This window comes from Mustelus asterias, unplaced genomic scaffold (genome assembly GCF_964213995.1).
Source record: "Mustelus asterias unplaced genomic scaffold, sMusAst1.hap1.1 HAP1_SCAFFOLD_94, whole genome shotgun sequence".
In the NCBI taxonomy this organism is placed as follows: domain Eukaryota; kingdom Metazoa; phylum Chordata; class Chondrichthyes; order Carcharhiniformes; family Triakidae; genus Mustelus; species Mustelus asterias.
The window spans coordinates 1,248,387-1,261,476 of record NW_027590142.1 but is presented as its reverse complement, the minus strand read 5'-3'; the positions used below and the strand labels follow the sequence as shown (position 1 = coordinate 1,261,476).

General features: G+C 45.5%; 1 protein-coding gene across 1 annotated transcript in view; it reads left to right on the top strand.

Annotated features, from left to right (window-relative positions):
- Positions 1-262: 262 nt before the first annotated feature.
- The window catches only part of LOC144484181 (uncharacterized), a 95,418-nt gene continuing 82,590 nt past the window's right edge, over positions 263-13,090 (top strand). The window contains exons 1-4 of the mRNA XM_078202722.1: positions 263-296; positions 1,512-2,391; positions 11,417-11,651; positions 11,736-12,043. Of these exons, the coding sequence (XP_078058848.1) occupies positions 1,601-2,391; positions 11,417-11,651; positions 11,736-12,043 (1,334 nt within the window). The 5' untranslated portion in view covers positions 263-296; positions 1,512-1,600. The remainder of the gene's footprint in view (positions 297-1,511; positions 2,392-11,416; positions 11,652-11,735; positions 12,044-13,090) is intronic.

Genomic DNA, 13,090 nt, shown 5'->3' with positions numbered 1-13,090 from the left:
TTGCGGATCCACAAAGTGTTTCCAAATCCTCCCAGCCACCGCCTAACGCTGACTCCGCTTCTCCGGGACAAACAAGCGCCAAGGACAGCAATGACACTGCGCATGCTCCACATCACAATGCCCGGGCACCGATTGACGGCAGCTCCGGACCAAGATGGGGCGGGGCTGGAGGACCGAGCGGGAGCGGCTGGTCCTCCAACCAATCAGAATGAATGAGGGGCGGGATCTGAAGCATGCGCAGTGCGGGTAATGGCGATGGACGGATGGATTTAAGTCGGAACCAAGATCAATACCAGGTGGAGGGCGGCGCGCGGGGAGCGATGAACGTGGCGGGTGGGTGAAGAGCTTCGTAAACATGTTCAAAGGCAAACCCCGGAAATGAACTTCCCGGTTCCCCCCGTTTGTGCCAATTGAAGCCACCACTTGTGTTGGGCCTGGGCTGCCTGCCGCCATTGAGGCTGAGTGTGGAAGACCGGCAGGGAGTGAAGTCCTGACGTCACAATAGAATTCGTGACAGTTACGCGTCACAATGGAGAGTGAGTGTGAGGTCACAATGGAGAGAGTGTGACGTCACAATAGAATGGATGAGGGTTCCAGATGAGCTGAGACTGGGGTGGAGTCGGGCGATGTCACTGAGGTGGAAATAGGCGGTCTTGATGATGATGTGGATATGTGGCTGGAACCTCATCTTGAGGTGAAATATTTCACCAGGATTGTGAACAGCCTGGTTCAGCCTCAGACAGTTCCCAGGAAGAGGGATAGAGTTGCTGGTGAGGGAGTGGAGTTTGTAGTGGGGACTGAAGACAATGGGTTCAGAATTCCCAGTATTGATATGGAAAAAAATTCTCTTAGTCCTGGACATCAGACAAGTCAGGATGGTGTGTGAGTTGGAGGGGAACTTGGAGGTGATGGTGTTCACGTCTACCTGCTATCTTAGTCCGTCTTAATGATGGAGGTTGAGGGTTTGGGAGATTCTGTCAAAGTTCTGATTGAGTTGTTGATGTATAAAATCCCTCTCCTTCACCCCTGGCCTCTCCTACTTCTCTCTGTCTCCTCCCACAGTGCCCAGAGTCTTGTGTAGACCCAGCCTGGATGACAAGTTTCTTTTCGTGAAGGACATTAGTGAATCAGTTGGAACAAAAACAGAAAATGCTGGAGAAACTCAGCAGGTCTGACAGTGTCTGTGGAGAGAGAATAGAGCCAATGTTTTGAGTCTGGATGACACTTGTCGACAATGGGTCTTCCAGACTCGGAACGTTGGCCCCATTCTCTACAGATGCTGTCAGACCTGCTGAGTTTCTCCAGCATTTCCTGTTTTTGTTTCAGATTCCAGCATCCGCAGTATTTTGCTTTGATCTTAGTGAATCAGTTGGGTTTTTCATGACAATCCAACAGCTTTCATAGTCACTTTTTCCGAGTGCTGGCCCCAGATTAATTCAGCTCAATTTCACAACCATTGTATTTTTATGGGTTCCCTTACTCTCTTCTTTCTGTTTTAATCAATTTCACAGGGTTTTAGAAGATGGGGATTCAAACAATATATCAGAACCTGATGGAATCGGCCAATTTATTGTAACCTGAATATCATTGTATTTTGAACATGGAAGAAAATAGCACCGTTCAAAGTGGAGAGAAACTAAACATATGTTCTCTGTGTGGACAAGACTTCAACCAATCATCTGGCCTTTCGGAGCACAATTGCAGTCACAACAGGGAGATGGCATGGAAATGTAGAGACTGTGGGAAGGAATTCAATTACCCATCCCTGCTGGAAACTCATCGACGCAGTCACACTGGGGAGAGGCCATTCACCTGCTCCCAGTGTGGGAAGGGTTTTGCTCACCCATCCACCCTTGTAAAACACCAGCGAATTCACACTGGGGAGAGACCATTCACCTGCTCCCAGTGTGGGAAGCAATTTGCTCACTCATCCAATCTGCTGAAACATCAGCGAATGCACACTGGAGAGAGACCGTTCACCTGCTCTGTGTGTGGGAAGGGATTCACTCAGTCATCCAACCTTGCATTACACAAGCAAATTCACACTGAGGAGAAGCCGTTCACCTGCTCCCAATGTGGGAAGGGATTCAGTCGGTCATCAAATTTGCTGACACACCAGACTGTTCACACTGGGGAGAGGCCGTTCACCTGCTCCCAGTGTGGGAAGGGATTTGCTCACTCTCACACATTGCGGACGCACCAGCGAATTCACACTGGGGAAAGACCATACACCTGCTCTGTATGTGGGAAGGGATTCAATCAGTCATCCAACCTAGCAATACACAAGGAAGGGCACACCGGGGAGAGACCGTTCACCTGCTCCCAGTGTGGGAAGGGATTTGCTCATTCAGCCAATCTGCTGAAACACCAGAGAGTTCACACTGGGGAGAGGCCATTCATTTGCTCCGTTTGTGAGAAAGGTTTTGCTCGCTCATCCAACCTGCGGTTACACCAGCGAGTTCACACTGGGGAGAGACCTTTCATCTGCTCCACATGTGGGAAGGGATTCACTCAGTCATCCACTCTGCAGACACACCAGCGAGTTCACAAGTAACTATTGTGATGGGATTTTTCTGTTAATCATATTCGTTGAATGATTCAACCTCTGTTGAGACATTGCAGCAGTCACTCCGATTAGACTTATTATCTGCTCCCACTCTTGGGGATAACAAATCATTTGAGATTAAGTACATACAAATTGAGGGCATTGATTGGATGATTATAAATGCAAATAAAGAGACATGTACTGACATAGTGTGAAGTTAGGAGGGAAATACCTGTGAAGTTTCACTCTAAATAAATCTGTACCAAATAAAGGTTGGCTCCAACTTCTTCTTTCACCATAAGACTGTCAGGATTGTAACATGGTCAGAGGGAATATTTTCTAATGGTGGAGATTGGAAGCTAAAGGGAAATATTTTTCAGACAGAAGTTTTGCAATCCCAGCAGCTTTTGTGAGAAATGGCTGAAAGTGGGTGGGAATTGTCAGGGTCAGATTACCCGCTGCTGCTCTCAGAGTCTGAACCATATGAAAGTGGAGATGTGGATACTGGTTACATCCCTACCAAGGGGGAAACAAGGTCTGGCCTTGGCATTGTCACTTCCCAGCAAAAAGAAAATCAGAAGCAAAGTATTTTGTGAGCTGGATGTCCGTCAGTTGGACACTGATAAAGATTTGGATCTTCTGTTTGGGTTCAATTATGAGATTGACAAGATAGATGATCTACTGGATGGTTATGAAACATGGTTAGACTTTGACAGGTTTTGTAGGGGGTGAAAGCAGCTATAGCAGATCTGGATATCACAACAAAAGACAGATTGGAACAGCATTAATAAACAAATGAACCCCAGGAATGACTGGGGAACAATTAACGAGTGCTTCAGGTCTGACTCAAAATATCATCATGTGATGAACTTTCCAAAGTGGAAAATTAGGGATTTTGCGGTGAGACACAACACAGAGAATTCTGAGAAATTAGAGATAGCATTCGATCCAGGATAGACATACAATTTGGCCAAGGAAAACAACAGACCTGAGGATTGGGAGCAGTTTAGAATTCAGCAACAGAGGACCAAGGGATTGATTAAGAAGAGGAAAATGGAATATGAGAGTAAGCTTGCAGGGAACATAAAAACTGACTGTAAAAATTTCGATGTGGAGATGCCGGCGTTGGACTGGGGTAAACACAGTTAGAAGTTTAACAACACCAGGTTAAAGTCCAACAGGTTTATTTGGTAGCAAAAGCCACACAAGCTTTTGGAGCCCCAAGCCCCTTCTTCAGGTGAGTCACCTGAAGAAGGGGCTTGAGGCTCCGAAAGCTTGTGTGGCTTTTGCTACCAAATAAACCTGTTGGACTTTAACCTGGTGTTGTTAAACTTCTTACTGTAAAGATTTCTACAGGTGTGTGAAGAGAGAAAGATTGATGAAGACAAATGTAGGTCCCTTCCAGTCAGAAACAGGGAAATTTATAATGGGGACCAAAGAAATGGCTGACCAACTGACTACATACTTTGGTTCTGTCTTCACAAAGGAGGACATAAAAATGTTGGGGAACACAGGATTTAGTGAGAGGAAGGAACTGAAGGAGATCAGTATTAGTCGAGAATTAGTGTTGGATTAAAGGCCCATAAATCCTCAGGACTTGATCATTTGCATCCCAGAATACATGAGGAAGATGCCTGAGAAATAGTGGATGCATTGGTGGTCATCTTCCAAGATTCTAAAAACTCTGGAACAGTTCCTACAGGTTGGAGGATAGTGAATGTAGCCCCACTATATAAAAAGGGAGGTAGGGAGAAAGTAAGGAATTATAGACCAGTAAGCCTGACACTGTTAGTGGGGAATATTCAAGAATCAATTTTCAAGGATTTTATAGCAAAACACTCGAAAAACAGTGGCAGGATCGCACAGAGTCAGCATGGATTTAAAAAAGGGAAATTGTGCTTGACAAAACGATTTGAATTCTTTGAGGATATCACTAGTCGAGTTGATGAGGGGGAGCCAGTGGATGTGGTTTATTTCGACTTTCAGAAGGATTCTGACAAAGTCGAAAAAGATTAACGTGTAAAATTAAAGCAGATGGGATTGGTGCAGTGTGTTGAGATGGATAGAAAACTAATTGGCAGACAGAAAACAAAGAGTAGGAATAAATGGGTCTTTTTCCAAATGACAAGAAGTGACTAATGGGGTACTGCAGGGATCAGAGCTGGGACCCCAGCTACTTACTACATATATATTATTGATTTAGATGAGAGAACTAAATGCAATATCTCCAAATTTGCTAATGACACAAAGCAAGGTCGGAGGCTAAGCTATGAGGAGGATGCAGCAATCCTTCAGTGTAATTTGACAAGTTGAGTGAGTGGGCAAATGATTGGCAGATGCAGTATAATTTGGATAAATGTGAGGTCATCCACTTTGGGAGCAAAAACGGGAAGACAGATTACTATCTGAATAGTCATAAAGTAGGAGGAGGAAATATGCAACAAGACCTGGGTGTCCTCATACACTCATCACTCAAGGTAAGCATGTAAGTGTAAAAGGCAGTAAAAAAGGCAAATGGTATGTTGGAACAAAATTCAGCAGGTTCGGCAGCATCTGTGCAGACAGAGAAACACAGTTAACATTTCAAGTCTGTGACCTTTCACCAGAACTGGAGAAAGTTGGAAATGTAACAGGTTTGGAGAAAGGGGCGGGTGGGACAGGGACAGCTCGGGTCACTGTCTGTGTGGAGTTTGCACATTCTCCTCGTGTCTGCGTGGGTTTCCTCCGGGTGCTCCGGTTTCCTCCCACAGTCCAAAGATGTGCGGGTTAGGTTGATTGGCCAGGTTAAAAATTGTCCCTGAGATGTGTAGTTAGTGGGATTAGCGGGTAAATATGTGGGGGTAGGGCCTGGGTGGGATTGTGGTCGGTGCAGACTCGATGGGCCAAATGGCCGCCTCCTGCACTGTAGGGTTTCTATGTATGTTTCTATGTTTCGAAGGTCTGTGAGAGGGTGGAAGACAGGGGATTGAATGACAATAAAGTGAATCCCCCAGAGCAAAAGGGAATGAGATGGAGCGAGAAAGAAAACAAACAGAAGCTGTGCCTGGAGCAGGGGGGGGGCTGCTGACTGAAAGAAAAATGAAACAATTAAAGAAAAAGAAACAGAATGGGCTGAGAGTTCACTCTCTGAAACTGTTGGACTGAATGTTGAGTCCAGAAGGCTGTAGTGTGGAGGGGGTGGGTGAGTGGGAGAATCTTCTGGACCTGCTCTAGACCCTGGTTAAAGCAGTAATCTGTAGATCCAGGATGGGTGGGGCTGAAGGGGAAGACGGGAGTCACTCTGGCTGCCGGCTGATCTTCTGTGGTCTTGTCTGTGCCCAGGTGGTCCTGGAGAGGGAAATTCTGTTGGGACTTTGTTGCTGATTTTGGTATTTGAGTTTGATTGAACCACATGTTTGGGTGAAGGAGAGGAAAAAATGTTCCAGAGAAACTGGAATTGTCTGTTCTGAATTTCTATTCTATTTCAATAGTTGATATCAGTGTCACTGATAATGACACTGACATCAACTGTCTCACTCACCATTTCTACCCCTCTTCAGCTAAACAAGACATTTGGACGCAAACTTTGACTCTGTTTCTCTCTCCACAGATGCTGCCAGACTTGCTGAGTTTTTCCAACATTTTCTGTTTTTATTTCAGATTATCGGTACCCGCAGAATTTTGCTTTTATCTCAATAGTCGCATTTAAGATCCTAGGATTAAATCCATCGGGACCCGGTCTCTCCCCAGTGTGAACTCACTGGGGTACAGTGAGTTGAGATGATCCCCTGAACCCAGGCTCACAGTAAAAGCATCTGAATGGTCTCTCATCAGTTCTCCACTACTTTTATTGCAGTTCCCACAGTCTGAGCATTTTTAAGGTCTCTCCCCAGTGTGAAGCTAGAGTGTTTGCAGTGTGGATGATTGAGTGAATCCCTTCTGTTAGGGTCCTGGACCAGAACCTCTAAATTACATTAGGAAATCAGAGTAGACCCCAACAATTTTTCTATTTTGGCATAAATGTGAGGATAGGATGCTTCACTCCAGGGGTAATTCCACTGACAAATTAGAGATCTTTCTTGGTAAAACAAACATTTTTAAATAAAAGTTCAAATATAATTCCAGCAAATGAAACAGTTTGAATATTAATAGTTGAATAATATTTATAAGTGAAAGGAAAGAACTTTAATTTCTAACTTATCACAATTTCAGTTCCAAATAAGCAACATTCCTCTTATCAATGTAAATGCCACTTTAAATAGTTAGCAACCATAAATATACTTGCTATAATAAGTATAGACTGCCTTGAAACTTCCAGGGAGAAGACAAGTCTCAGAGTAGCTTGTAGAAAACCTCTATCAACAAAGAATCCTCGATGAGCTTCCAGCTCTGATGGGTAACTGAAACTCTCCTCACAGTCTCCACATTTTCACGGTTTCTCCCTAATTTGAAATCCAGTCACAACAGTTACTTGTGAGTTTATTGGTGTGTCAGAAGATTCAATGAGGTAACATATCACTTCCCACACTATAAACAGGTGAATGGTCTCTCCACACTGTGAACCCGCTGATGTATTGCTAGTTTAGATGATTGATTGAATCCCTTCCCACACACAGAGCAGATGAATGGCCTCTCCTCTGTGTGGATTTGCTGGTGTATTGCTCGGTTGGATGAGTGATTGAATCCTTTCCCACACACAGAGCAGATGAATGACTTCTCCCAGTGTGAACTCGCTGGTGTGTCAGGAGAGTTGATAACCGACTGAATCCTTTCCCACACACAGAGCAGGTGAATGGCCTTTCCCCAGTGTGAATTCGCTGGTGTGTGAACAAAGTGGCTGACTGAACAAATCCTTTTCCACACTGGGAACAGGTGAATGGCCTCTCCCCAGTGTGAACTTGCTGGTGTTTCAACAAATTGGTTAAGTCAGCAAATCCCTTCCCACACTGGGAGCAAATGAATGGCTTCTCCTGAGTGTGAGTTCATGCTGTATCAACAGAGTGGATGAGTGAGCGAATCCCATCCCACATTCAGAGCAGGTGAACGGTTTCTCCCCAGTGTGAACTCGCTGGTGTGTTGCGAGGTTGGAAGACTGATTGAATCCCTTCCCACACTGGGAGCAGGTGAATGGCCTCTCCCCAGTGTGACTGCGTCGATGAGTTTCCAGCAGGGATGGGTAATTGAATTCCTTCCCACAATCCTCACATGCTATTTTCCTGTTGTGACTGCAACTATGTTCCTAAAGGCCAGATGATTCTCCACACAAAGAACACGTGTACATTTTCTCTCCACTGTGAATGGCGCTTTTTTCTTCCATGTTCAAAATACAATGATATTCAGGTTACAATAAATTGGCCGACTCCATCAGGTTCTGATGTCATGTTTGGTTTCAGTTTCTCAACTGCAAATCCCCCTCTTCTAAAACAGTGCGAAATTGATTTAAAACAGAAAAGAGAGTGAAAAAGAACCCACAAAAATGCAAAGGTGGGTTGTGAAATTGAGCTGAATGAATCTGGAAATCTGGTAATTTGTGGGGTCAGCGTGAGGAAAAGGTAACCATGAAAGCTGCTGAATTGTCATAAAAACCCAACTGGTTTATTGATGTCCTTCAGGGAAGGAAACCTGTCTACAAAGACCCACTGTGGCACTGTGGGAGGAGACAGAGAGAAGTAGGAGTGGCTGGGGTGAAAGAGAGGGATTTATACATCTGCATCTTGACAAGAACTTTGACAGAATATCCTAAACCCTCAACCTCCAGCATCTAGAAGGACCAAGGTAGCAGGTGGATATAAACACCATCACCTCCAAGTTCCTCCAACTCACACACCATCCTGACTTATCTGACTTGCAGTACTAAAAGAACAGAACTTTCTTTTGCATAAACACTGGGAAAACTGAACCCATTGTCTTCAGTCTGACTACAAACTCCACTCCCTCGCCAGCAACTGAAAGATGTGCTGGTTAAAAAAGTGCATTGACCCGAACAGGCGTTGGAGTGGGGCGACTAGGGGAATTTCACAGTAACTTCATTGCAATGTTAATGTAAGCCTTACTTGCAACTAATAAATAATCTTTAAAAAAAAACTCTCTCCCTCTTCCTGGCAACTGTCTGAGGCTGAACAAGGCTGTTCACAATCATGGTGAAATATTTCACCCCAAGATGAGCTTTCAGCCACATATCCACATCATCATCAAGACCGTTTTGTTCCTCCTCAGTGACATTGCACAACTCCACCCCAGTCTCAGATTATCTGGAACTCTCACCCATTCCATTGTGACGTGAAACTCAGGGGAATGGGAATATAGAGAGGGAATGGGACTGACTGAATTGCTCCACAGAGAGTTGGCATGGATCTGAATTGCCAAACTGATTCCTTCTATGTTGTAATGTCTCCATCACTGGAAATAAATAAAGTAGCCACATTGCTATATATTTCAAGACAAGAAATAAGGGATCATAAATAACGTAGTAGATGCAATATAACTACATTATACATATCTCTGTCCCATACGAATTTTCTGTTCATTTAAATGTTAGCTTTCTCCTGGGAAAATTCCCCCATTAATTGTGAACATTGGGTAAGAGGCCATCCTATTAGCCACATAAATAAATGTGTCAAACTGAGGGGGCTAAAGGATGTCAATATCTTTGAGAGAGAAAGAAAAAGATACCTGGGCCTCGTCCTGCTCTTAATTCCGATGTTCGTCTGTAAGCTTTTCAGAGTCTGCAGCCTCCCTGGATTCACTTCCTTTCCCTTCAGTTGCTGCAAGTCCCCAATTTCCCCCAGAATGAGAAAAGAAATGGAAAGGGGGAAACATTGATTTCCTCCCTGATGTTTTCCAGAGGAGCAAGTTTCACTCTGAAGCTCATTGGACAACTTCCGTATTCTGACGTCACAATGGAGCCCTGCCTGAATCAGCCAATAAGAATCACTCTGCTACGCGGTGACGTCTCCGGGTTCCAGTGCGCAGGCCCGGGCGCGCGGACCCGGGAGCCCCGTCCCCACCCATTGTTCTCGTCCCCCTGCAACACATCGAGCCAAGGTTTCCAGGCAACCGGCTGACGGCTCCGGCCAGAGCGAGAAGCCGCTCGGTGATCTCCCCCTCCCCCCCCCCCCTCAAGTCCGGGACTGCGCATGTCTAATGGAGAGGGGAAGCTGCGAATGTTCCGGGGGAGAGCCCACCCTCTGACGTTCATGCTGAATTGTTGACCCATGGGAAGAGTTGGAGGACCGGAAGGGCTGTGGCCCTCCAGACAATCCAGGGCGCGGGTTTTGTGACAATGCAGGTTGAACTTCACACAGACTGAAATTTCTTCCTGTCTCCTTAAAAGAGGCCAAAATCTGTGAGTAAAACACTTTCTTTTCTTCCCCTTTCCATTTCTTTTCTCGTTCTGGGGGAATTGTTGACTTGCAGCAACTGAAGGGAAAGGAAGTGAATCCAGGGAGGCTGCAGACTCTGGAAAGTTTGGCCCAGGTCTGTCAATCAGCCTCTTAAGGAAAATTGGGAGGGTGAATATTAGATCCAGCAGAATGAGAATGGAGGGAGAGTTCTTTTTTCTTCATTCGTGAGACATGGGCATCGCTGGCTGGCCAGCATTTATTGCCCATCCCTCATTGCCCTTGATCTGATTGGCTCACTGGGCTGTTTCAGAGGGCAGTTGAGAATCAACACATTTAAGACCATAAGACCATAAGACATAGGAGCGGAAGTAAGGCCATTCGGCCCATCGAGTCCACTCCACCATTCAATCATGGTTGATTTCAACTCCATTTACCCGCTCTCTCCCCATAGCCCTTAATTCCTCGAGAAATCAAGAATTTATCAATTTCTGTCTTGAAGACGCTCAACGTCTCGGCCTCCACAGCCCTCTGTGGCAATGAATTCCACAGACCTACCACTCTCTGGCTGAAGAAATTTCTCCTCATTTCTGTGGCTATGGTGTCACATGTAGGCCAGGACAGGTGAGGATGGCAGATTTCCTTCCCTGAAGGGCATTAGTGAACCAGATGGGGTTTTCCGACAATGAACAATGGTTTCACCTTCATCAATAGATTCTTAATTCCACATTTTTTTTTTTGAATTCAAATTCTACCGTCTGCCGTGGCGGGATTCGAACCTGGGTCCCCAGAACATTAGCTGAGTTTTGGATGAATAATCTAGTGATAATACCACTCGGGCATTGCCTCCCAATGTGTGGGAATGAAATTTACAGATTTGGGGGAATGAGAGAGGAAAACGTGCTCCAGAGGAACTAGAATTGTCTGTTCTGAATTTCTATCCTGTACTGACACTGATTACTTTTGTCAACTTCTTTTACAGATGTTAGAAGTGAGGATTTAAGCCAGAAATCCCAAATCAAACGTCGCATCAGGATCTGAAAGATTCAGTTGATTCATTGCAAAGTGGCCTTTCAATCTAGATGCAGAAATAATTGTCTGCTCTATCAGCTTCAGCAGTTATTAACTATCAGTGTGACCAGAAAAGCATCAACACACACACTCTGAACTGAGTGTTCCAGTTTTAACCAGTTACACAGCTTGAAAAAACATTCCCATTTGGAGCCGGGTGTCCTGTGTGCAGAAACCTAATTTGATCGTTGAACATGGAGAGACACGAGGACACCTGCACCACGGAGAAACCATGGAAATGTGAGGACTGTGGAAAGAGATTCATAACCCCCTCAAAACTAGAAACTCATCGACGCATTCACACTGAGGAGCGGCCGTTTACCTGCTCTGATTGTGGGAAGGGATTCACAAATTCATCCCACCTGCTGACACACCAGCGAGTTCACACTAAGGAGAGGCCGTTCACCTGCACTGCATGTGGGAAAGGTTTCAAACATTCATCCACCCTGAAGATGCATCAGCGCGTTCACTCTGGGGAGAGGCCATTTGTTTGCTCTGAGTGTGGGAAGGGATTCACTCAGTTATCCAACCTGCAGACACACCAGCGAATTCACACTGGGGAGAGGCCATTCAGCTGCTCTGAGTGTGGGAAGAGATTCAATCAGTTCTCCGATTTGCTGACACACCAGCGAGTTCACACTGGGGAGAGGCCGTTTACCTGCTCTCAGTGTGGGAAGGGATTCACTCAGTCATCCAACCTGCAGACACACCAGCGAGTTCACACTGAGCGGAAACAATTCAGCTGCTCTCACTGCGCAAGAAGGTTCAGATGGTTATCCAACCTGATACGACACCAACAGGTTCACACCGAGGAGAGGTCATTCATCTGTTCTGACTGTGGGAAGGGATTCAAAACTTCAACCCATTTGCTGACACACCAACGAATTCACACTGAGGAGAGGCCGTTCATCTGCACAGTGTGTGCGAAGAAATTCAAAGATTCATCCACTCTGCAAAAACACCAGCGAGTTCACACTGGGGAGAGACCATTTACCTGCTCTGATTGTGGGAAGCAGTTCCGAGATTTGTCCAACCTGAGAAGACACCAGCGAGTCCACACTGGGGAGAGACCATTCACCTGCTCTGACTGTGGGAAAGAATTCACTCAGTCATCTACCCTGCTGAGACACCAGCGAGTTCATAATTGATTACAGTGGTTGGATTCTGCTGTTATTGCTGCTGTTGATCAGATCCAGGACTGAACCATGTTCATTCTGACAGTTGGTGAAATGGGAGGGTCGGAGGGTTTCTTTCTGCTGGACTGGCCGCTCTCACAACTTTGCTTCCAGTGGGCAGATGCTCTTTGAGCCTGGGAGAGCACATTTCCACTGAAATGATCCACAAAAGTTGATGAAGGACATTTATTTTATCCTGGATAGTAAATAATGTTTTTCCTATCGCTACAGGTAGATCTAAAATAAATACATTTGTCTCTGTTCCATTGAGTCTACAGCACAGGGCAGGCCAGTCGGCCCAATTGGTCTGTGTCAGTATTTATGCTCCACATGAGCCTCCACCCACCCCTCTTCATCTCCCCCATCAGCATATCCTTCTATTCCTTTCTCCCTCATGTATGTATCGAGCTTCCCCTTCAATGTATTCATGCTGTTCACCTCAACCACTCACTGTGATAGTGAGTTCCACATTCTCACCACTCGCTGGTAAAGAGGTTTCTCACTGAAATCCCTATTGGAATGTTGAACCCCTTCATAATCTTAAAGAGTTGCATCAGGTCACCCTTCAGTCTTCTCTGTCCCAGAGAAAAACAGCCCTAGCCTTTCCTGAGGGTCAAAGGGTATGTTGCTGTTCTGGAGGATTTAAGGTACAAGAAGAGGTTGGACAAGTTCAGATTGTTTTCACTGGAAAGACGGATGCTGAGGAGTGATCTCCACAAAACTATGAGAAGCAAATGTAGGGTGGATTGTCAGAGGCTTTTCCCCAGGGAAGAAGGGTCGACTACAAGAGGGCACAAGGTGAGAGGTGATGAGGTTCGGGGAAACATGCGGGGAAAGTTTTCACATACATGGTGAAAAAGGATGAGGTCCTGAAGAGTGAATTTAGTGAGTTAGGCAGCAGACTACAGTGCAAGACCTCGAAGGTAGTAATTTCTGGATTACTGCCGGTGCCACATGTTAGTGAGAGTAGGAATAGGAAG